The sequence below is a fragment of the Rhinoraja longicauda genome, chromosome 8 (assembly GCF_053455715.1).
Source record: "Rhinoraja longicauda isolate Sanriku21f chromosome 8, sRhiLon1.1, whole genome shotgun sequence".
Classification (NCBI taxonomy): Eukaryota; Metazoa; Chordata; class Chondrichthyes; order Rajiformes; family Arhynchobatidae; genus Rhinoraja; species Rhinoraja longicauda.
In genome coordinates this window covers 37,542,687-37,568,153 of record NC_135960.1, presented here as the reverse complement: position 1 = coordinate 37,568,153, position 25,467 = coordinate 37,542,687, and the positions used below count along the sequence as shown (strand labels likewise).

The following is a 25,467-nucleotide window of genomic DNA, read 5'->3' as shown; positions in this document are numbered from 1 at the left end:
ATCTTTTATTAGCCGTCTACTCCATTGGTTTGAAGAAAGATCCAGATAGTCTGTCCATCTGAAATGTTAAATTAAACGACACGGTAGAGAGTTGGATATTTGAAGTGCAGTAGTAAACCAAGACTGCGGCTTTTCCAAGATAGAACCATTAAAGGAAGTTGGAGAGAGGTGTGTGTAAACAAACATCTGCCCTCCCACACATACAAAACACAGACAGAGGCACACACAAATAGAGAGAAAACAAACCTGAATTTCTGCAATGCCTTTTATGAACATTGCAAAATGTTTTACAGCCAATGATGTGAGAGTCACAGACACACACAAATACCAAATGATACCACTATGCCAATATTAGGTGGCAACTGCTTGTCATCCTGCCAAACTGCACAAGAGCAACAAGAGTAGTTTTATGATGTGTTACACTTATTTTCCAACTCAAAACATGTTTAAAACGACAGACTGGATGCTGGCCTCGCAAGCTGTGGGCCTACTCTGGGGAGAGGAACTGGCCTCAAAGCTGCAGTGATGAAGCAGTCCTCAGCTGCTAACCCGTTGCTATGGCACCCAACTTCACTGTAGACTGATGGCTGTGGAGCTGTGTTGCTAGGATTCTGCTGCCATCGCGACAGGCTAATCTTCGGCAATGTGACAGAACAGTACGGTTGGCGAAAGCGTTATTTTCAGCTGCCGTCTTTTGGAGGGAAACAATTTCAGGGCTCAAAGCTCGAGGGAGGACGAGAACCAAAACTGACTCCTCTTTTCCAACATTTGCCCCAGTAGGTGTTTGTCCAGATTTAGTCGTCCAGATCGACTTTAATACAATATTCAGAATTATCTTGAAAGGATAGTTATCGTGGAAGCAGAGCCAAATACAGTGATAATGCCAGTATCATTGCTATTTCCCTAAACAACAGGTTCCCTAAACAACATTATACTGCTAACATCAAAACATCCCATGGCACTTCACAGGAACAATTGGATAAAACGTTTCACTGGGCCACTTAAGGTATCAGGGCAGGTGCGCTAAACTCTGTTTTTGTTTGCTCCAAGAGGATTAGGGAGGGAGATGATTAAGAGGGAGTGAGAATAATATAGTTCAGAGGCTACACCTGAAGGTGCAGCACCAATGGTGGGCAAAGGAATCTGGAATTGCTCAAGGCCAGAATGAGATTAGTGCTGAGATCTTGGATGGTTCAAGCAGTGAGTAATGACAGGGGACTATCGTTAATAAAAAGGGAGCACTGGCATTGTTTACGTATTCATCCTGAGATATAATCATGGGTATCTCCTCCATCCAGGGAGGAAAACATACTGTGGTTGAAATTATTGTAGAAATGTTTTGTAAACTCGTCCCAGCTCGAGGGTAGTTTTGTAAACTCAAATCCCACCTCTGATTCAGCCTGTTGTCTGTTTAACCCGAGCACTCAATCCAGACTGAAATTTCAAAGTAGTGTCGAGAGAAATAGACTGAGAGATGAGGCCTAGTTAGCTTTCTCCAGCTAACAAATCCCCCTCAACACTATCTTGAGGAAAAGAGGGTCTTCATTTCAGTTTCTGGTCGATATTTATTCCTCATATATCATAATAAATATGTATCATCTGGCAATTACCACAGTGTAGTTGTGTGCAAATTAGCTGCTGTTTTCCATTACTGGAGCAGCGACAATAAATGGATTCAATTGGCTGCAAAGCACTTCAGATACCCTTAAAAGACTCCGGTCCTTTCTCTCCCAGCACAAAAGTAACCATCTGTTCTTCTTAAGATACACAAGTCTCCATTGCTGAGCGTCAATGTAATGCATCTCATCAAATGGCGTTCGTGTCTCATCTGCTTTCTGAAGAGTTCTTGACCCCTATTATCTTGACAAGGCATCACATTTTTCAATTAATAAAATTAAGAAGCTAACAAAAATGGAAAAGCAGTGGCATTATTCTCTGACCTACATGTAATCATCATGTGACGTTTCTGCTTGATAGTAGATTTTCAATCGTCTGCTATGAAGACAGGAACCCTTTTGTTAAATCAAGATGGACCATCCAAATGCACTGCGTTCTCCTTCAGAGTTATCAGCCATCTCCCAATGATTTCATTATTTTAAGTCAATTTTATAAAAGAGAAAAATAAACTGTGTATGTGAGACTAAATTGACCAGCCGCTGACTCCTTGACCTTCAAAGACTTGTAAAATTGTATTTTGCTCTGTTAGCCTAAGGTTTATATTAATGGGCTTTAAATTTTTCTAGCAATCTCTCTGCACAGGTCACCACCAATACATACGAGTGTTAAAGATTAGTATTCAAGGTGGGCAAGCTGCAAACTGTAATCGATCTCAATGCTGGTCAGTATAACAGAATGATCAACGCAGATTGCCACCTCTGCGAATAATCAGCGTTAGTCAACAATATGCAAAGATAAAATTAGAAAAATGGAAAGTGTGGTCACCACATGTGTGATCAATATTGGCCACTGGAGTGCTGGTGTAAAGAATGGCCGATACTGATCATTATGTGTGAGACTAATCATTGAAGGTCACGCTATTTGAGTGGTCAAAGCGGTGGTAATTATATGTGTTTCATCTGTGAACAGTCAAAGCTGGATTCTCATCTAATTTTTAAAAATTATTTCTTCACTCATGCAAAGTAAACATTGCTGGATTGTACAACAGCACTTACTGCCCATATCTAATTGCCCTCCAGGAGCAGTTTTTGAACATGGTCACTACAGCCAAGGCTGCTCAATGCTGGCCATTGAGATGGGTTACATCTATCAGCAAAAGCTGGATAATACTGGGCATGACATTTGAGAGTGCTCAATGCCAGTCATGGATCTGTGCAACCAGGGAGCACGCACACACCTCTGGGAACTGAATCACATGACACCTTTGTTGTTACTGTGGAAACTGCATTTAAAATGTGGTTAAAGAATGCACACTTTGGATGAGAAACTCCCACCATCAGGATCTGTGTTACAATTAAGCTCAGCTTGATACTCTGCTGATGATGCAGTACTTCCCAATTCAAAATTCTCAATATGAATGGGTCTCATCCTTTTACTTTGTACTTTTTTTAATGTTAAAAGGTGGTGGTGATGTAAACTACAAAGCTCTTTATCCTATAACTCAACACAAAGGAACAATACAAGCCTCGTTGTACACAAATGATCAGAGTGCCAGTGGGTGTTTTAGGCTGTCTCGTTATGCATATTTAAAATTGGTTCACCGTATACTCCATGGCGCAGAATACTAATCCACCAAGTGGATCACAAAGAGTGGTTAACACAGGCCCACAGTGCATCCTAGACTGTGATACGCAGAGGGTCCAGGGTGCCACTAGACACTGGCCCAGGGTGCATCCCAATTAGCTCTGGGCCGGTGTCACTGGGCTACAGCACCTCCCAGGCAACTCATGACACCGGTTCAAAGCATGTCTCACTTTGGTCCATGGCGCCTCCCTGGCAGCAATCAACATTGCTCCAGAGCATGTCCCAGACACCGCTTGATGCCGATCCACTGCACATCCCACACTGGTCCAAACAGCACTCAGCACAACATTTCCTGTTTCATCCATCCCTCTATCCAAAAGTTTATTTTTTTGCCGCTGTAATTGTTTACACTTGACAGCCTTTTGCCTCGATGCAAACTCCAACATGTTTGTCTAACAGGAGGCAGCAAGGCACTGAGCTACAGTCCATCAACATCCACCCATCCATTGCCAATGGAGCACTCTTAGAAGATAAGTCATTGAAATGCTATTCAATGTTATTTCAGCTGGACCAAGGAACCCACTTTCTAAATCATCCAAACCCAGTTGCAACCTGATCAACTAATCAAGTCTTAGTTTACGAAACCTCTTCCAGCTACAAAATGAAAAATAATTCCATTCCCACATTTGTATTTTTCGGAAGGTAAACACAATTGTATCCTTGAAGTGAATCTAACAGGTGACAGGAGGGGAGGAGGGTGCTACACCAATGCAGGAGTGGGTTAGGCTCAATGGGTCCACTTGGTCTAGTAAGAATTAAAATTCAAGGAAGATATGCCCTGACAGTGCCATATTTTTCAAGGTGCTGTTATTTTATTAGTGTGATATTAAGCCAGTTCCTCGCACAAGAATAAAGCATGCATGCTACTAATCCACAGAACAGTACTTGAAGTACTGGCTGATATTTATCCGAATAATATAATTTAAAGACTAAAGATAGACACACAAATCCGGAGTAACTCAGCGGGCCAGGCAGCATCTCTGGAGAAAAGGAATTGGTGACATTTTGGGTCGAGACCCTTCTTCAGACTGAGAGTCAAGGGAGAGGGAAACGAGAGATATGAAAAGGTACAAAGAACAACTGAATGAAAGGTATGCAAAAGGACAAATCTTGTTATAATCACATTGTTGCTTACACAGTATCACAAATTGCCCTTTATGTGCCCAAACTTAACCATATTTTATTGCCATCAAATTTTACTTTGGTAGAATGTGTTACAGATATACAGGCTCCATTGTCAATTGATGAGCCTGTAATTTTAGAAACATGCCATGACTAAGCCCTTTAAAGGTTTGGAGATTTTTGCCTTTGTGCTGATTGGAGATTTTATATTGGAGAAAAATACACGCAGAAACCCCCTATCCAAGCATCAGACACCACTTTCCCGAAAGCATCAAACTAGAAATTTATGAGTGTTAAAACAGAGTAGCACAGGAGAGCCATTGCACATGATTTTTATATGGACTCCACATGCAAGGGCTTGAGCGTGAGAATTAGGAAACTCATTGATTTCTCAACTCAAACCTAGTAACCATGAGTACGATGGACCAAAGATTGTTTCAGGGACTGTAAACAAAGTCCAAATGAAAGTGAAATGCAATGTGCAATGAATAGTGATTCACCATTCAGTTCTTTACTGTCCAATATGCAAATTGATCTGGACCCAATGGATGCAAAGGAGGTTGCAGATGAAACACACATTGGCTGTGTGGATGATAGTGAGGAGTTTTACATAGATACAGAGACAATAGGTGCAAGAGTAGGCCATTCGTTCCTTCGAGCCAGCACCACCATTCAATGTGATCATGGCTGATGATCCACAATCAGAACCCCGTTCCTGCCTTCTCCCCATAACCCCCTGACTCCGCTAGCCTTAAGAGCTCTATCTAACTCTCTTTTGAAAGCATCCAGTGAATTGGCCTCCACTGCTGTGTCAGAGAATTCCACAGATTCAAAACTCTCTGTGTGAAAAGGTTTTACCTCATCTTGGTTCTAAATGGCCCACCCTTATTCTTAAACTGTAGCCCCTGGTTCTGGACTCTCCCAACATCGGGAACATGTTTCCTGCATCTAGCATGTCAAATCCCTTAATAATTTTATATGTTTCTATAAGATCCCCTTTCATCCTTCTAAATTCCAGTGAATACAAGCCCAGTTGCTCCATGCATCATATGTCAGTCCCGCCATCCCAGGAATTAACCTCGTGAACCTAAGCTGCAAGAATGAAAGACGTGCAGGTATGTAGGTTAATTGGCTGGGTAAAATGTAAAAATTGTCCCTAGTGGGTGTAGGATAGTGTTAATGTACGGGGATCACTGGGCGGCATGGACTTGGAGGGCCGAAAAGGCCTGTTTCCGGCTGTATATATATGATATGATAATAGCAAGAATGTCCTTTGGACTGCAGGAAATAGACAGTTTGGTTAGTTAGGCAGAAGGATGACAAATAGGGAATGTAAGATGCAACAAAGGTGGGGATTATGCAATAAATGGGAACACATTGTGTAGTATGAAGCAGCAGGGTGATCTGACCCATAATAAATGTTTCGATGAGCATTTGAAACATGGACAAAAGGCTATGGTTGAGTGTTGAAAATGGTATTATTATGGACAGGTATTTGATGGCTGGCACAGAGATGGCTGGTCAATGGGTCTGTTACTGTTGTAAGACTGTAAAGAAGCCGGACAGGTAAATAAGGTATTTAAAAAGACATGGGGGAAGTTTGTTTTTTAGTGAAGACATAGAATAGAACAGCAGGGAGATTATGCTTATACCACTATCTGCATACAGTTAGTTTTAATTTTATAGATACAGTGTGGAAACAAGCCCTTGTTTCCACACCAGGTCAATGCCAACCAACAATCACTCGCACACTAGTTCTATCCTACAACCTAGGGACAATTTACTGAAACCAATTAACCGACAAACCCGCATGTCTTCGGAAGGGGCGAGGAAACCGGAGCACCCAGAGAAAACCTATGAGGTCACAGAGAGAATATATAAACTCCGCAGAGAAAGCACCCATAGTCAGGATCGAACCTGGGTCTCTGGCATAGTAAGGCAGTAATTCTACCACTGCATAATTGTGCTGCACCAGTTCTCGTCACCATATCACAGGAGAGTTGGAAAATACACCGCAGAGGATGCAAAAGAAGTTGCGAGGATGTATTTAGATAATGTTTGTTCTTGCTATACGATGCATGGAGCTAATTTAGGGAAATGGAATGGGATTATATGCCAGATAACCAGATATTACAACTTGAGGTTTCAACAATCACTAATAAGGCTGGTTCATCTCGGAGGTTCACGAGACTGGGTGGATCATGGGAGTACAGTATCATGAACACAATGTGGTTCAGCCACTGCCCTGCATTGGGTCTTCTGAATCTAGGTTCATGACCACCTGTGTCCCCAGATTCAAAAACGATCTGGAAACTTCCACCAGCAAAGTCGTGCCACTAAATTATAACCTGCCACTGACTCCTCTCCTCAACCTAATAAATGTACATTCAGTGAATGATCATCCTTCATTGGATGCACAATGGAATGAAACAAATGGCTCAGATCCCATCCTCTGGATCGTTTATGATGGTAAGGCATAAAAACAAATTATTACGATGCAGTGTGTCCACCTGTGACTTGTTAGTGATTTATTATCAAATCAAAAAATCATCTCTCCAACGCGGGAATGCGTGTGAACAGAATGAGAGTAGAGTTTGTGATCTTGTCTACCCTCATGCTGAAGTAAAGAATTACAGATTTCCATAGTACTTTGGTCAATATTTAGCCAACTAAAGCATATTATCCGATTCAAGCATGTTGATGGGTATAGAGATATGCTGAATTACCTGAGGCACTTCCAATAAGCCATAGTATTTACATTTCTAAAAAGAACAGCAGTGGAGTTGCTCCATAGAGCACCAGAGACTCCGGTTTGATCCTGACCACAGGTGCTGTCTGTATGGAGTTTGTATGTTCTCCCTGTGACCGTGTGGGTTTTCTCCGGGTGCTCCAATTTCCTTCCATGTTCCGATGATATGCAGGTTTGTGGGTTAATTGGCTCTGTAAATAGTATCTAAGGTGTAAGATAGAACTAATGTATGATTGATAGCTGTTCCGCACAGACCCGTTGGGCCGAATGGTCTGTTTCCACGCTGTATCTTTAAACTAAACTTTAATTGGTTATGAAGTATTTTTCAACATCCTTGTCATGTTTTTTTTTGCAGGCAAGTCTTTCATTTAACATGTAATGGAGAGAAAATGCCAGCGTGCTTCACTTGTAAGGACATGTGCATGCGAGGTTCCAGGTTTGCAATGATACTTGACTCCATTAAGCGGTTTTTTATCATAACTTAAGCCATTTAGGAAAAAAAATCTCAATTATTAAAATACATTCCTATGTCTATGTTGGATGACACACATTAAATTTTCCCAGCTGTAGATTGTGTACATCTTAAATAAATGATTCTATAAACACCTCACAAGTCAATGCCAGATTAGGGCAGCTGTATTATGTTTGAAATTTTATCCTGCAAGTGTTTTCTAATTAAGAGGGTTTATGTCAAAGGTGAGCACAGTCAGGCAATGAGAGAGGAACACGAGAAACTCCAAATAAATTACTCCCGGGACCGATCACCGTTTGTTCACAGGAGCTAAAACATCAAGCTCATCTTCTGAATCTAGGGTGCACGAAAGAATCCATGACACCCTTTAAGAGGACATATCGTCTGGATTTCTTTCACTGTTCTTTGATTTGTTGGACAGCTTTTATCTCAATGTCATTAAAAAATCCATTTTGTTTGGGTCATGCATCTCATTGAACTATTTGAGGGACCATGTCATGTAACTTGAGTCGATTTCAAAAGGGTGATTGATTAGTTGTCAAGCTGCACATAATGCTCTCTGGGTGTAATTCGAGAGGAAATTCCACAAATAAACCTTCCCTTCCTTTTTTCCCCACAAGGCACAGACCAATGATTGACCAACAAGATGTAGCTTAAAACCTTATAGCCTTATGTGTGACTTTAAATATAATTAGTGTAGGAAAATAACTGCAGATGCTGGTACAAATCGAAGGTATCACAAAATGCTGGAGTAACCCTTCGCTCAGTTCGCCTTAACCAACCAAACGCAGGCTCGGCGATCGTTTCGCTCAACACCTTCACTCAGTCCGCCTTAACCTATCTGATCTCCCGGTGGCTGAGCACTTCAATTCCCCCTCCCACTCCCAGTCTGACCTTTCTGTCATGGGCCTCCTCCAGTGCCATAGTGAGGCCCACCGGAAATTGGAGGAACTGCACCTCATATTTCGCTTGGGCAGCTTGCAGCCCAGCGGTATGAACATTGACTTCTCCAACTTTAGATAGTTCCTCTGTCCCTCTCTTCCCCTCCCCCTTCCCAGTTCTCCCACTGTCGTCCTGTCTCCACCTATATCCTTTCTTTGTCTCGCCCCTCTGACATCAGCCTGAAGAAGGGTCTCGACCCGAAACGTCAGCCATTCCCTCTCTCCTGGATGCTGCCTGACCTACTGAGTTACTCCAGCATTTTGTGATACCTTAAATATAATTACATTAGGAGTCAGCTGTGTCCCACTTCAATTCAGAAAACCTGAGCTCAAATCCAGTAGCACACTAAGTGTTACACCATCAGAGGTTCTATCTTTTGGATGTAACATTTCATCAAGACCTAGTAACAGGTTCTACTCTCGTGTTTCAAGAACACCAGAAGAGCTATCACTGAAGTCCTGTCTGAAGTTTGCTCCTCGACCAACAAAGCTAAAACAGATCAGCTGGTCATAATCACATTGCTACTTATGGGAATTTTCTGTGTAAGAATCATCGGCTGTGCTTGATGCTGCTGTTACTGTTTTTTAGGAAGTCCCCCAGAATAGAGGATGATATGCTTTCACTACATTTTTGTGGGATCCCTGGATTCAGAGGAGGCCAATGAGATAACTTGCAGGATCCTCCATAGGTGGTGCAGGAGATGGCTGAAGGACATGCAAGTGGGCAGTACATGAGGTGGTCTGCTGTTTCTATCATTTCTGCAGGGCCATCATGTGCTCCCGATGTATGTCCGTGAGATTCTCAACACCAATGCAACTGCTCCTCTTCCACTTGAATGGTCATTAGCCAGGGATTCTAAAGGTTCAATGAGGAATAGTGACAAGTTCATAAGTGACAGGAGTAGAATTAGGCCTTTCAACCCATCGAGTCTACTCCGCCACTTAATCACGGTTGATCTATCTCTCCCTCTTAACCCCATTCTCCTGCCTTCTCCCCATAACCTCATTCACCCATACTAATCAAGAATCTATCTCTGCCTTAAATATATCCACCGGCTTTGCCTCCACTGCCTTCTGTGGCAAAGAATTTCACAGATTCACCTCTGTCAAAATAAATTCCTCCTCATCTCCTGCCTATAAGAACATCCTTTAATACTTCAAAAATATTCACTCACTCTGAATTACTGTAGGGTCCCCAAAGTTCTAAAGAGGCCATCGATATCAAGGTTTCTACTTTCCCTTTAGCACCATGTTGTGTTCATTAAATTTCTAGAGAGTATTCAATGGAAACTTCAAGAATCAACACTGGCACAGGCAACAGTGTAGCAAATGAACAGCAATATACACTCATACCGACAGTACTGTGGCACATCTACTGCTGCCTCAGATAAAGGGCTACAGTATCTTTTCACTCTGACTACAGAATTGCATATCTCAAAATAATCTGAGTTTGCCACCCATGTTGGAAAAGCAATTTATTTTAAAATGTATACTCCAAAATAAACTCCCTTTTTTGTACAAATATATTTTGGGATGAGGAAGACAGATAAACACAATGAGAAGCAGGAGCAGGATATTCAATACCTTTCAGCATGAACATGGCTGACCTTTGGTATCAACGCTACCTCCACATTTCTTTAATTCCTTAATATTCAAAAATATATCAATAGCTGCCTTGAATTTTAAAAAAGGCTGGAGATATACAGGGGGACAGTTAGCATCGGCAGAGAGAGAAATAGACAGCTTTTCAGGCCTACTCCAGCATTTTCTAAGCCGAATATCAGTGGTCAAGCCTCCACAGCCCTATTGAGGAGAAAATCCCAAAGATTCACCACTCTTTGGGCAACAAGATTTCCTCTTCTCTTAGTTACTCCTCTATTAATTACACTGTCAAACCCTGAAATATATATTTTTAAATGCCTTTTATTCCTTGAACTCTAAACATTATAAACCCAGCCCGCTTAATCTCTTCTCATTGGACTAACCCCACCCATCCTGAGAATCAGTCTGGTGAACTTTGCTGCACAATTTCTGCACAAGTTGATCTTTCATAGAGATTGGTTCTGTACATTATCTTCCAGAGATGATCGCACCAGAACTCTACAGGTCATCTCTGGGCAACAAACAGGTTCTGTTTTTATGGATGTCCATAAGTCGAGTTTGCCCGTATATTGGAAAATACACAAAAAAACAGTCGATATGGTAACCATACCCACATAGTAATGTAATAAATGGCATTAAAATATATGTCGGACAAGAAAGAACAATTACAGAAGTAGAAAGTTCTGCTGTTTATAGGAACAAAATGTACATCAGACTTTTGAATTTAATAATATAATAGGAGCTTGTTAAAATGTACAGGTGTCAGACGATCTTAGTCCAGGGACTGCCTGTATATCATTTCAGTGAGACAGCTTTATGCATACACTCAAAAAACAACAAACCAATTGCCTTCTCAAATGGTTGTACAAATATGTACATTAAAAGGGTTGCATACGTAGCATTTTCAAAGCCTAATCTTAATTCATTCTCCACACATCAACCAGTCTGAACAATACAGGTGGAAACATTTCCCTGTAAGTTGAGGATTCAAACACCATAGACCCAAATTGCTAAAGAGAAGCTGGAACAACACAATTTTTGGTGCTTGCTGCTTGCTAGATTTCCTACATTACAACAGTGGGTACATTTAGAAAATTATTTCATTGGTTTTAAAGTCATTTTGGGTTCTACAGGACTTGAAGACACAGTATAGATGTAAAATCTCTTATCTTTAACCTCTGCCAGGAAAATAAATGCGAGAGCAGGAGCGAGCACATGTGCAGCTGTGTACTTTGCTACTTATCAGTACTGAACCGGCAGCCACACTGAGCCAACAGGTGTTTGCTTTAAAACATTAAAAACCTATTATTTTATTTGGGGATATTTTGTGATTGAATTGTCAATATTGTTGATACGGCCACCCACAGCACACATTTTTTTTCAATTAAGAATTTGTCTTTAGTCTTTAAAGTTCAGCCACAACATCCTGAGATAAGCATTCCTCAATAACAGAGCTTAACATTACTTCTCCACAAATCCCATAAGCTCACTAACCTCATGAAAAACAAGCATACTTCCTTTCCCCCACTTGGAATTCTCCAATTTTCTTTGGTAAACCTACACAGTTTGAAACATCTGTTTTCTGGATTTGTGCGAGAGATTATAATTCTCCTGGCCGTGCTTAAGGTGAAATCTACATCCCCTTTCCTGGCAGTTTTTTCCTCTCCCCCTTCCCTCTCTCCCAACAAGTAATAAAGGGACACAGCTCAGAGCACCTTTAAATAATGTAATCGGAAAGGATATCCCATGACAAAGTTTAAATGGAGCAGATTTTCATTTACTTCTGCTTACTGGCTTTTGCTATTGTGTTGTTTACTTTGTCACCAATGTCGACTGATCTTGAGAGAGTGCTGCCTAGGTATGTAAAGTTGTTCACTAACAAAAGTCTCTGACTGGCCAAGGTATGAAAACTTGTTCACTACTGAAAGCCCCTGACCATTCACAAAGATGTTTGATTCTGTGTATGAGGTGTTTGGTGCACATTGAGATTCAAAGACTCTCTTAGAACATCTCTGAAGAGATGCCACACTGACACGCACCACAGCAAGCAATGGAATTGCCGCGTTTGGCATCTCCGCATAAAAAGCAGTGCCCACTCATATGAGGAAACTGGAAAGGAGGAAGCAAAAAGGAAAAGGGAATCTCAAAATTCAACAACCACTGATGCTACAGTGGCCTCTAGACCTCTGTTACCCATGTGAAAGGAGTTTTCTAGCCCTGATTGGTCAAATCAGCCATCTATGCACACATCGCAACATCATAGACAAGATGTCATGGTCTTACTCGGGAACGAGTGGTAAATAATCCACTCATTGCTGTTTATTAATGGGCCCAGCACATTGATGCAATCATATAGAATGCCCATCAATGACTCTACTTTCTTAGTAGCTGGAGGAAATTCTGTATGTGGACAAATACTCTATCAAACTCCTACTCTCTCGAATGGTGGAGAATAGATTGACTGGTTGCATCACAGGCTGGTTCAGTGACTCGAGTACTCAGGAATGAAGGAGATTACAAGAACTAGTCATTGCCTGGTCCATCAGGAGTACTAACCTCCCTACGATCAAAGGGATCTATAGGAGGTGCTACCTCAATAAGGCAGCCAGCATCAGACCCACACCACCCTGGCCACACTCTCATTTCACTCCTATCATTGGGAAGAGGGTGTAGTTGATGAAAATCATGAGCAGCAGGTTCTTTCCAGCGATCATCAGGCTTTTGAACACTGTATAACACCCTCAACTATGAACTTCTATGGATTGTCCATGTTTGCACTAAAGACCAGACTTTTTAGCACTAGTATTGGAATTATTAATTTATTGTTTTTTTGTTTATAATATGCCATGTGTACAGTGTTTACAGTCCTGTTATGCTGCTGCCAGGAAGAATTTCATTGGTCCATTGTCAGTACATATGGCAATAAAACACTCTTGAAAAATGTATACTTACTGGCCGAATTGGGAATGATAGGAATATGAAGCAAATGTGCTCATCATATGACACCGAGAGTTTACCATGTGTTGCAACGTGTACGGGGATGGCTGATTTGGTCAATCAGGGCTAGAAAAAACTCTTTTACACAGGTAACAGAGGTGTAGCGACACTGTAGTATCAATGGTTCTTGAATTTGTGATACATTGGCACATCATTCTGTAGAGCTCTGGGAGCTGGGACAATTAACCATCATGTTCATTTTATTTAACTCTGAGCTTTGTAGTTGAGAAGATCCCATATTTTATCAATTCAGCCAGGATTGAAGGTGATTCAGTTATAAGGAGAGACTGACTCTTCCTTGAGGCCGAGGCAGCTGAGAAGTAGTTGTAGAGGCATATAAGATTAGGAGGAGATATAGGCAGAGTAGATAGTAAAAATATCTTTCCTTTGTGGTGATGTCAAGAGGGCACAGATTTAAGACGAGGTGCAGGAGGTTTGAAAGGAATATGATGTGAAATTCTTTCACACAGAGAGTAGTTGGATTCTGGATTATGGGCTGCCTAAAGTAGTGGTGGAAGCAAACCCTCCAAAGACATCAAAGAAACATCTGGAGAAGTACTTGAATCCCAAGGCATAGACTGCTATGGACCTAATACGGGTAAATAAGATTAGTGTAGTTAGGCACAAGGGAACCACACGTCTGTTTCCTTGCAGTACAATTTTTAGTCTGTCAGCTGCTCCTATTCAATACTGAAGGCTGCTGAAGAGTGGGAGCACTGGGGAAGGTCACCATCACAGTAATATTCCTTCCCCCTCCTCATCCTCCAGTCAGAAAGCTATTTGGTATTCAATTTTTTTCAAAGCAGCAGGAAACAAGTGAAAAAATTACCAGGTCTCTGGTGGAGATACGTATTCCTTCCATAGCCATGGGTGAATTGCCTGAAGGCAGAGGGTAGCTAATAATGTGCCTCTATTTAAGAAAGGCAGCAAACACCAGAGAACTACAGACCAATGAGCCTCACGCAAGTGGTGAGTACGGTATTGGATTCTGAGAGATGGGATCTTCATGCTTTTGGAATGGCAAGGACTGATTGGGGCTAGTCAGCATGGCTTAATGTATGGGAAATCTCATGAATGTCTCATGAATTTGAATGAGCTTTTTGAGGAGGCGAGCAAGAAGATTGACGAGGGCACACACAGTCAGGGGATTGGGACGTCATGTTAGAACCATATAACTTGTTGGTAGTAAGGCCACATTTGGAGTATTGTGTAATGTTCTGGTTGCACTGTTATAAACTTGAAAAGGTGAACAAAAAAAGATTTATGAGGATGTTATGGGTCTGGAGAGTTTGTGTTATAAAGGAAGCTGGTTAGGCTGGGTGTTTTTCCCCTCGAGTGTAGGAGGCTGAGAGGTGATCTTTTTGAAGTTTACAAAATCAAGAGGGGCAGAGGTAAGGTGAATAGCCGCTGTCTTTTCCCTGGAGTAGAAAACTAGAGGTCATAGATTTTAGGAAAGGTGGGAAACATTTAAAAAGGGACCGGAGAAGTAACTTCATTCACACAAAGGGTGGTGTGTAATTGGAATGAGCTGCCGGAGGAAGTGGCAGAGGAGGAACTTGGACTGGTACATGAATAGGTAAGGTTTGGAGGGATATGGGCCAGTCACAGGCAAGTGGGACTAGCTTGGTTAGGCAACTTGGAGGCACGGACAAGTTGGGCGAAAGGATCTGTGTCTGTGCTCTTTGACTCTATTGCTCAGCGATACATTTCTGATGGAAATACGCTGTAGCACTAAGACGTGTAGGATGGTTGGCTGGAATTAAGATGCAGGTCAGTCATTCAGTTGAATGGCAGAACACATTTGAAAGAGGTTGAATGGTTAGTTCCTGTCCTCGTGGTCCATGCATGTCCAATGCACACTAATGCACGTGACTCAAACATTGTCAGCATCCTCACACACATGTGCAAATTAATTTTGCTTAATTGTGGAGGTGGGTGGGAGGGAAAGGAAGTGAATTAGGAAGGGTCAATAACACTAGATGACAAGAGGACAAGAGATCAGAATACTTACGTGTCCATGTGGCTGACTACACATGGAAACCGAAGGCAGAATGGAAAATTATATTGTAACTAAATTCAGTTCTCAACTTGGCATCTGCTCACAAACATTGCCCCTGGAGAACACCAGATAATTCAGGTGTTGGCATTGAATGAATCCCCTCACCTTTGCTTTATTCCATGACAATGAGACAAGAGCAATGACTACTCTTGGCTTTTTTTATTCTTGCGGTCTGGTCCACTGATATCATTGACTGGGGACAGAAGACAAGTCATGTGAACATTCATGCCAAAATCGCACGTCCAATGTGCAAGGGCACAGTGTGTCCAGATGATGTCTTGATTGAAAATAAGCTTCCCGCTTTAAAAAATATTTTTTTTTTAATCCCCATATTGAAACCTGTATTATGGAGCTCATCTTTCAAACCTGAGACCTTAACGCAGAATTTATTTTTCAAGTTACAAAATAAACACATCTTTCCTGTCTTATAATATTTGCTGGAACAAGTTTGTGAGTGCGCATTTATACTGATCAAGGTGAGAGATTGCTGGCAGGGTAATGAAACACATTCTTTGCTGAAGTGTGTGATAGCATCAAGCAATCCCAGGACAGAGATACTTAGTTTATGTAAAATTCATCACCCCTTCTTTACTGTCCCTTTAATGCACCATTGCCCAGCCCCAAGGATCATAGTTTGTAGTGTTTTAGTTTAATACTCTCGCATCAGGCAAGTCTTAACAATCTCCCTGAAGGAAGCTGCCCGATTACCTTCACACCAGGGCCTGTTTGAGGTTCTGCACTGAGATCAATGAGGCATTCAAGTTAACACTGTGTAAACCCTTGGGAGATAAGACAGGTATCAAAGAAAAATGGTTCACTAGCTGGGCAGTCTGTGGACAAGTTCCCACAATGCATTTTGTGCTTCCTGCTCCCATTAGTGGAAAGCACAAAATTCTAATCCATTGTGCCTGCCAGAAGTCCCTTCCTTTGTAATGTTATAAACTAAAGAAAACTGCCTGGATTGAAAACTATTGGAGTGATAAACTATTCATAGAAGATGGAGTATAGAACAGTTCAGCACAGGTATCGGCCGTTCAGCCCAGAATATTGGTGCCAAATACAATGCCAAGTTAAACTAATCTCCACTGCTGCACATGATCCATATCCTTCCATTCTCTGCATTGCCATATGCCTAATCCAAAAGCCTCATAAATGCCACTATCCTATCTGCAAGATCCAGGCACTCAGCAGACTGTAAAAAAAAAAAATTGTCCCACTCATCTCCATTAAACTTTCCATCTCTTATCTTAAAGCTATGCCCTCCAGTATTTCACATTTTCATCTTGGAAAAAAAGATTCTGACCATCTAACGTTATTTGCCTCTCATATTTTTATATACTTTCACCAGGTTTCCCCTCAGCCTCCATCGCTTCAGAGAAAACAATCCAAGTTTGTCTAACCTTTCCTCATGGCTAATATCCTGTAATCCAAGCAGCATTCTGGGAAACCTCCTCTGTTCACTTTCCAAAGTCTCCACATCATTCCTGTTATGGCTCCAAATGCAATCTAACCAAAGTTTTATACTGCTGCAACATGACTTCCTGACTCTTATATGCAATGCCTCGACTGGTGAAGGAAGCATACCATATGCCTCTGGATTCTAAACACTGACTGTCCAAGAAAGACATCCAAAGGATCTGAAAGAACATGCTTTCAGATTTCTATGTTCAAAGCTGGTTGACAGAGATATTGCACCACAACTGAAATGCTATAATGCTGTAATATTATATCCTGCACTCTGGTATTTTCCACTTTGCACCACCTGTTGTATGTCTATGGCTTGATGCATGTATACATGCATAGTATGATTTGACTGGATAGTGTATAATGTTTTTCATTGTATCTTCGTACACGTGACTAAAGAAAAAATACAATACAATAAGGTAGACAATTTATGCACAGCAATGTCCTGTAAACACAAATATGACACAGTCCAGGTAACCTCCATTATTTATCAGAACACAAATGGGAACTTGCTTGCTCCTTTTAAAACAGTACCACATCCCCATGAAGGCAGGGAGCAGCTTAACAGATTTTCTGCCGACATTCATGCTCAAATACCTGAAGTGGGACTTGAACTCACATTGTTCCAACCCATGAAACCAGAGCTCTACCAAATAGATACCTACTCAGGGGAAAAAGTTACCTGTCAAATTCCTTGACAACCTTCTCCTTTGATCTATAACAATCCAAGAGTTCACACAGATTGGCATAATGAAGCCTTTGTAAAAAAAATTTTTTAGTGTAACAAAGAATGTTTGGCTAGATGTTTTTCCAAAACATAGATTTGATGTGATTTACCATGATTAATTTCTTAGCTACAAACATATTGATCAAATTTGGTTGTCAGTTAATTATGGGATCAGATTTCATGCTTTATTGGAACAATGGGCAGATATTTACAAAGCAAACACCAAAATGTCATCCAAGTTTCAGGTGAGTTTGATGTGTTGAGGAATTTTCTCAGACTGTAGTGCAGTGCAAGGATAACTAATGGTATTCACTAACAGCTGGATTAAGTAACATTTAGGAACAACACAAGGACTTCAAATACAGGCCGAGAGAACTGTCCTTTGCTGCCGGACTCCTTGGAGTAGAATATCAGAAAGCAACAAAATCAGGAAAATATCATGCAAAATGAGATGTCACCAGAATTTTGATGTACTTCGCAGACAATATGTTAGATGAACAGTAAATGGTGGGTTGGTACCTACTCTATCCTTAAAAGGCTCAATGGATCAATTGCCCAATCACATATTATATTTTCTTGGTGTCATTTACTCAGGATTTCCTCAACCAAAGGGACAATGCTACTGGTCAAAGGTAGACACAAAATGCTGGAGTAACTCAGCGGGTCGGGCAGCATCTCTGGAGAGAAGAAATGGGTGACGTTTCGGGTCGAGACTCTTCTTCAAACTGATGTCAGGGGAGGGGGTGGGACAAAGATAGGATGTAGTAGGAGACAGGAAGAAAGTGGGAGAACTGGGAAGGGGGAGGGGAAAGAGAGCGACAGAGGAACTATCTGAAGTTAGAGAAATCAATGTTCATACTGCTGGGGTGTAAACTGCCCAAGCAAAATATGAGATGCTGTTCCTCTAATTTGCGCTGGGCCTCACTATGACAATGGAGGAGGCCCATGACAGAAAGGTCAGACTGGGAGTGGGAGGGAGAGTTGAAGTGCCGAGCCAACGGGAGATCAGGTTGGTTAAGGCGGACTGAGTGAAGGTGTTGAGTGAAACGATCACCGAGCCTTCGTTTGGTCTCACATGCTACTGGTCTCACATGCTACTGGTCAAAGTTTCCTTACCTTGGCAGCGTGGTGTACTGGTGTTCTAGTTCTTCAAATCTAGATCGACCATTTAGTCCTTTAACAGGAAGCTGTACCTGTAAACAAATTTATTGAATGTTAATGACATTTCAAGCATGATGTTTAGACATAGCCACAAATATGTAAGATAAATATCCTAACAAACAAATTAATCACATTAACAATTTAACCTAATTACCTAATCAATTCCATTGACCAATCCAAGCAGCCAAGGCATCAATTAGCTCTTTAACCAAATCCAGTCAACCATTTCAAGTTGCTTATGTTAGCAACTAATCAACCAAATTAGCTCATCAACCACCAGATCACTCAACTCAGTTCATCCTCTGAATAAACTATGTCTGTATGAGTCAGCTATTTATTCTACCATTGGTACTACTATAGCAATCAAGCCCAACTTAATGCAAGGAACATGGGTTGAATTATGTTAGATCAGATGATCTTTACCAGAGAGTTGTAAGTCATTGGAATCATTTGCTCATGGGTGTACTGTGATTTGATCCTCTGTACAAATCAAGAGGAATTAGAAGCAATTATTTTATACAGGAAACTCTCGTTTTAATAGACCCCTTTGTAATAGATTGTGGATATAGCGTACGGACCTGCTGATGCCACCCCCAGCACGCACTGCCTCCCCGGACGCTCGGAACACCAGCTTCTGTGCCACCCCCAACTCGCAGAGTGCACCAGTGAGACCTTCGTCACTCACTGCACAGTCCAGTGGACACAGCTGTTATTGAAGCTCACATTGTAGGACCAGCACTTTCTTCAGGCTGTCGCAACCGACAGGATGCCCTTAGTCACTGTGGGGCTCTCAACCCTCCCACCTATTGCTTCTTCCTGTCGGCCATCGCTTTATCTGCTCCCTGCTCGAACACCACAGCCTCCTCATTCTCCTGTCACTCTGTCTACTTGGCCTCTCCCTCCCCCCCCACCCACAACCACTGTCTCCTACTCCTTCTCCCCCAGTCGCCAACATACACAACCTTGGAAGCAGCAGTAGGTGAGAGGGGAGGGAGCCCAATGGTGACATTGGTTGCAACAACAGCCGCATCAACCAGTGAAGAAGGACTCAGTGCAGACCGCCGGCATTGGTGCCTAGTTTTAAAGTGAAACTACACAAAGTGCTGGAGTAACTCAGCAGACTGGATCAATCTCAAGAAGGGTCCTGGCGTCACCTATCCATGTTCTCCAGAGATGCTGCCTGACCCGCTGAGTTACCCCAACAGCTTGTATCCCTATGTGTATTAACCATCATCTGCAGTTCTTTGTTTCAATTACATACAATGATAATACCTTACTCTGTTACAACGGACAATCAGCAATAATTGACACAATCCCCCCCCCCCCCATATGATTTGTTATAACAAGGGTGTATTAAGCAAGTGATTTTATAGAAAGCACTTCTTCCAAGTGTTGTCCAGGAATAAGTCACTCGGCCGCGGGGACTTCCATCCCCTTGCGGGGACTGTGCGGGTCGGTCGGGGACGAGCTGTCTGTCCGTGGGCGTGGGGAAGAGAGTGGAAGTTTTGTTGCCTCCATCACAGTGAGGGGGTGTTTGGAGTCACCGTGATGGATGTTTGTGTTGGGGTCATGTGTCTTGTGTTCTTTTTTTTGTGTGACTGCTGGAAAGTAATTTCGTTCGGTACCTCGGTACCGAATGACAAATAAAGCTCTGTATTCTGTATTAACCATGAATTTGAGCTGCCTCCCGGTTTCTAGTGAAAAGTTTAATTAATTGTTCTGCCATAATCAGTGCAAAGGATTTCAAAAATGAAAGCATGCCGTCAACTTAAATAACTGTATAACATCTGCCTAAAATAAACATTTAACTATTTTTAATTCTTTAAAACCAAAGAGGTGGTCAAAAATAAAACAAAGCCCATACACCGTGAAACCAATAAAATTTTAGCAACATTTTAACCATCCAATTAATCCAAGAATGATCTACCAATCAACATGCTACAGCACCAATGCTCTGCTCCTGTTGGAACAAAACTAAGTGGATCGTGACACAGTCAATTAAATGTCATTGTAGAGGAGTAATACAGGAACAGTAGAGGCTCTTCTGCCTTTTCCACAATTTGGTTAGAGAATATGGCTGATATGCATCTTGATCTACTTTGGGCTTTAACACCTTGTCTAACATTTATCTTAATCTGAACATTTTATTTGACCCAGTCAAGTTATATTTGTCCGCTTTCAATTGATTGAAAGTGTGGTAACTATTTTTCCTCAATGACTATTAAAAAAATCTATAAACTTGATAGTCTTTTTCTTACCCTCTGCTTGCTGCAGAAAGTTAGACAGAACAATGCTCCAGATACTGTTGCCAAAAAATACAAAATGGACCACCACCAGAACAAACTCTATAATACTGGTACCAGCAGGCTCATCTCAATGAATTTTTAAAAAACCTATGTCGGACGTGAGACCTTTGTTGTTTTTCCATTTCTGACTGGAGCCCCCCTGGTACACTCACTCTCAACGAGGAATTGGTAATGAGAAGGAAAGTATGTTCAGATAACCCACAAACAGCTTGAAACTTTTATTACCAACTGAGAGATCAAAGATCTGCACAAACATCTCACTCTGTCAGCATGCACAGCGTTTTTTGGAACATAAAGCAGAGGATTCTTGATGGTGGGGAAAATAGGCTTTCTGAGCCAAGCAGTTCTGGAGTTAATGCGATAATAAAATTCAGCAAATGCACAATACTGCAGAAAAAATATATTAGGAAGAATGTATAACCTTTCAAGAAACAAAGTTGAGGGTTTAGACTGAATATCCAGATGGATAGATTTGATTATTATATTAACAGTTTAACAAGAAATGGACTGGTTTTAGTTGATTTTATTGATTTTAATATGAAACCAATATGAATCATGAATTATGAAATTATTGTGTGCCACTGACATAATTTTAAATATGAAAAAGATGTTTTGATTGTTTTGAATAATCATAATATATTTACTAAAATAAATGCATCTTGATTTTGATGGAAAAAGTAGGTAACTACTTATCCATTCAACTATTTATTTAAATAGGCAGGCAGAGGAAGATGCAGTCCTAATCAGAGCAAATGGGATTAGTGTAAACTAGACCAAGTGGACCAGTTGGGCCCAAACCTCCCCTGCATTGGTGCAGCACCCTCTCTCTCCTCTCCTCTCTCCCCCCTCCCCTCTACCCCCCCCCTCTCCACCCCTCCCCTCTACCCCTTCCCATCTAACCCCCTCCCCTCTACCCCCCTTTCCCTCTACCCCCCACTCCCCCCCTGCTCCCTCCCCACCCTTCCCCTCCCCCCCACCATCCCCCTCAACCCCCCTTATCCTCCCTCCCTCCCCCCCTCCCCCCTCCCTAGGAGATAGATTTAAACTTTAAAATGTGAATAACAAAAATATAACACCGATTTCAATGAACCTTCTTTCATTAGCACCAAAGGGATGTCGGTGAGTAAGGTGGGCCTAAAATTGTTTCGCTGTCGTGTACCGTTTTGGCTGTAGTTCCGGAACAAACAAACGAGAGTTTTAGTATATAGATTGGCTAAAATGTCAGCATGGATGTGATGGTCCAAAAAGCCTGTTTCTATGCTGTACAACGCTATGGTAATATTGTATACAGTCATATTTAAAGGTCGGCAGTGAAATTAATCAAGTGAATGGAAATGTACTCTATAAATCTGGAAGAATCAGTCAGGATGGTTTTTCAATGGTTCTTTTAGGTTCCTATTCTATTTCATTGACATGGCACAATACATCAAAGTTTACTTCAAAATGTTTGAAATTTCTGTAAATAAAAAAGAAATTGATTAATAATAGTGGCAGCCCTTTAGAGGCAATTATATCATTCCAATAGTCTCTTGCTCTAATTTGCTCGCACAGCCACAGTACCTTTGGTCTCTTGTACAACAACTTTTATTAATGTTGTGCTATTATAGCTGGACAGATCTCCCACATTTTCTTCACTGGTGAGGGAGATCAGGCCTTCCGGACTCGAGGGACTGTTATAGAGAGACCAGACAGACGAGGAGCGTGGGAGATAGAGGGGTAATCTTATGGATCAGGAGGGGCATAGATAGGGTGAATGCACACACCATGCTAGTATGGAGAAGTAGGGAGAAAGAGTCCTTTGTGATTTCAAAATCCCCGAGGAGGAGGATAATGTGAGGAGGATAATGGGCAATTTTCAAATGTATGAGTTCCACAAAACAGCATCATATAATATATGCTCCAGATGTTGGAATCTTGAGCAAACACAAAGTTCTTGAGGAACACAGCAAGTCGTGCAGCATCTGTGGAGGGACTAAACTCATAACCTTTCAGTTCTGGATCCTTCTTCAGATTATCTCGGAGTCTGTGTGGAGTTTGCACATTCTGTTTATGACCACGTGGAATTCTTCGAATGCATCAATTTCAGTCACAAAAATGTGTGGATTGGTAGATTAATTAAGAGACACAAAACACTGCAGATGCTGGAATGTTGAGCAAAACACAAAATGCTTGAGGAACTCAGCGGATCAGGCAGCTGGACTGAAGACTGGAGTGTGAAGAAGGGTCCCGACCCGAAATGGTGTTTGACTATACCTTCCACAAATGTAGCCTAACCTGCTGAGTTAATATCATCATCAGTTTTCTATAGCACACAACTAAAGCTTTTCACTGTACTTCGGGACACGTGATAATAAACAAGACTGTCCTACACTGAACTGATTGTAGTGACCGGGAAGTGCATATGTCAGAAATATATAGAAAAATAGAAACATAGAAAATAGGTGCAGGAGGAAGCTATTCGGCCCTTCGAGCCAGCACTGCCATTCATTGTGATCATGGCTGATCATCCACAATCAGTAACCTGTGCCTAACTTCTCCCCATATCCCTTGATTCCACTAGCCCCCAGAGCTCTATCTAACTCTCTCTTAAATTCATCCAGTGATTTGGCCTCCACTGCCCTCTGAGGCAGAGTTCCACAAATTCACAACTCTCTGGGTGAAAAAGTTATTTCTCACCTCAGTTTTAAATGGCCTCCCCTTTATTCTAAGACTGTGGCCCCTGATTCTGGACTCCCCCAACGTTGGGAACATTTTTTCTGCATCTAGCTTGTCCAGTCCTTTTATAATTTTATATGTCTCTATAAGATCCCCTCTCATCCCTCTAAACTCCAGTGAATACAAGCCTAGTCTTTTCAATCTTTCCTCATATGACAGTCCCGCCATCCCAGGAATCATTCTCGTGAACCTACACTGCACTGCCTCAATTACAAGGATGTCCTTCTTCAAAGGACACCTTGGCGGCACGGTGGCACAGCGGTAGAGTTGCTGCCTTACAGCGAATGCAGTGCCGGAGACTCAGGTTCGATCCTGACTGCGGGCGCCGTCTGTACGGAGTTTGTATGTTCTCCCCGTGACCTGCGTGGGTTTTCTCCGAGATCTTCGGTTTCCTCCCACACTCTAAAGACGTACTGGTATGTAGGTTAATTGACTGGGTAAAAATTGTCCCTAGTGTGTGTAGGATAGTGTTAATGTGTGGGGATTGCTGGGCGGCGCGGACTCGGTGGGCCGAAGGGCCTGTTTCCGCACTGTATCTCTAAAAAAAAAATCTAAAATAAAATCTAAATTAGGAGACCAAAACTGTACACAATACTCCAGATGTGGTCTTACCAGGGCCCTATCCGACTGCAGAAGAACTGCTTTACTCCTATACTGAAATCCTCTCATTATGAAGGCCAACATGCCATTAGCTTTCTTCACTGCCTGCTGTACCTGCACGCCAACTCTCAGTGACTGGTGTACAAGCACACCCAGGTCTCGCTGCTTCACCCTTTACCTAACCTGACACTATTGAGATAATAATCTGCCTCCTTGTTTTTGCTGCCAAAGTGGATAACCTCATATTTATCTACATTATACTGCATCTACCATGCATCTGCCCACTCACTGAACCTGTCCAGGTCACCCTGCAACCTCCTAACATCCTCTTCGCAGTTCACACTGCCACCCAGCTTTGTGTCATCTGCAAAATTGCTAGTGTTACTTCTAATTCCTTCATCCAAATCATTAATATATATGGTAAATATTTGCGGCCCCAACACCGAGCCTTGCGGCACTCCACTCGCCACTGCCTGCCATTCTGAAAAGGACCCGTTTACTCCTACTCTTTGCTTCCTGGCTGCCAACCAATTCTCTATCCATGTCAACACCCTACCTCCAATACCATGTGGTCTAATTTTGCTCACCAATCTCCCGTGTGGGACCTTATCAAAGGCTTTCTGAAAGTCTAGATACACCACATTCACTGGCTCCCCTTCATCCATTTTACTTGTCACGTCCTCAAAAAATTCCAGAAGATTAGTCAAGCATGATTTCCCTTTCATAAATCCATGCTGACTTGGATTTATCCTTTTACCGCTATCCAAATGCACCTTTATTACCTCTTTAATAATTAACTCCAGCATCTTCCCCACCACCGATGTCAGGCTAACTGGCCTGTAATTCCCCGTTTTCTCTCTCCCTCCTTTCTTGAAAAGTGGGATAACATTAGCTATCCTCCAATCTACAGGAACGGATCCTGAATCTATTGAACATTGGAAAATGATCACCAATGCGTCCACTATTTCTAGAGCCACCTCCCTGAGTACCCTGGGATATGTGGGGAATGTTGTAGGATCTTCTGAGCGTACTTTTGAGAACTGACAGGGTTTTAGAAGAAGCCTCCTCTGAGAAACGTTACTTCTGAAATTTATGCAACCAGGCATCACAAGGAGGAACAGTGCCAAGAAAACTATATTTCCCTCTATCTGTCACCCATTCTATTAAGTAATTAACTTGCTAAAAGGATTTGTTTCAACTCTTGCACAGATATTTTCAGAATATTATTTTAAGACATAAATTTGATGTGGCCTCACTCAGTGGAGCTCGGAGCTTCATGTTTCTTTTTATT

The 25,467-nt window shown here is 41.8% G+C and overlaps 1 protein-coding gene across 3 annotated transcripts in view; it reads right to left on the bottom strand.

Moving 5' to 3' along the window:
- The window catches only part of LOC144595861 (partitioning defective 3 homolog B-like), a 916,989-nt gene that overhangs the window by 34,821 nt on the left and 856,701 nt on the right, over nt 1–25,467 (bottom strand). For all 3 annotated transcript variants that reach the window (XM_078403665.1, XM_078403667.1, XM_078403666.1), the window contains one exon: nt 18,511–18,587. In XM_078403665.1, coding sequence (XP_078259791.1) covers nt 18,511–18,587 — 77 coding nt within the window. The remainder of the gene's footprint in view (nt 1–18,510; nt 18,588–25,467) is intronic.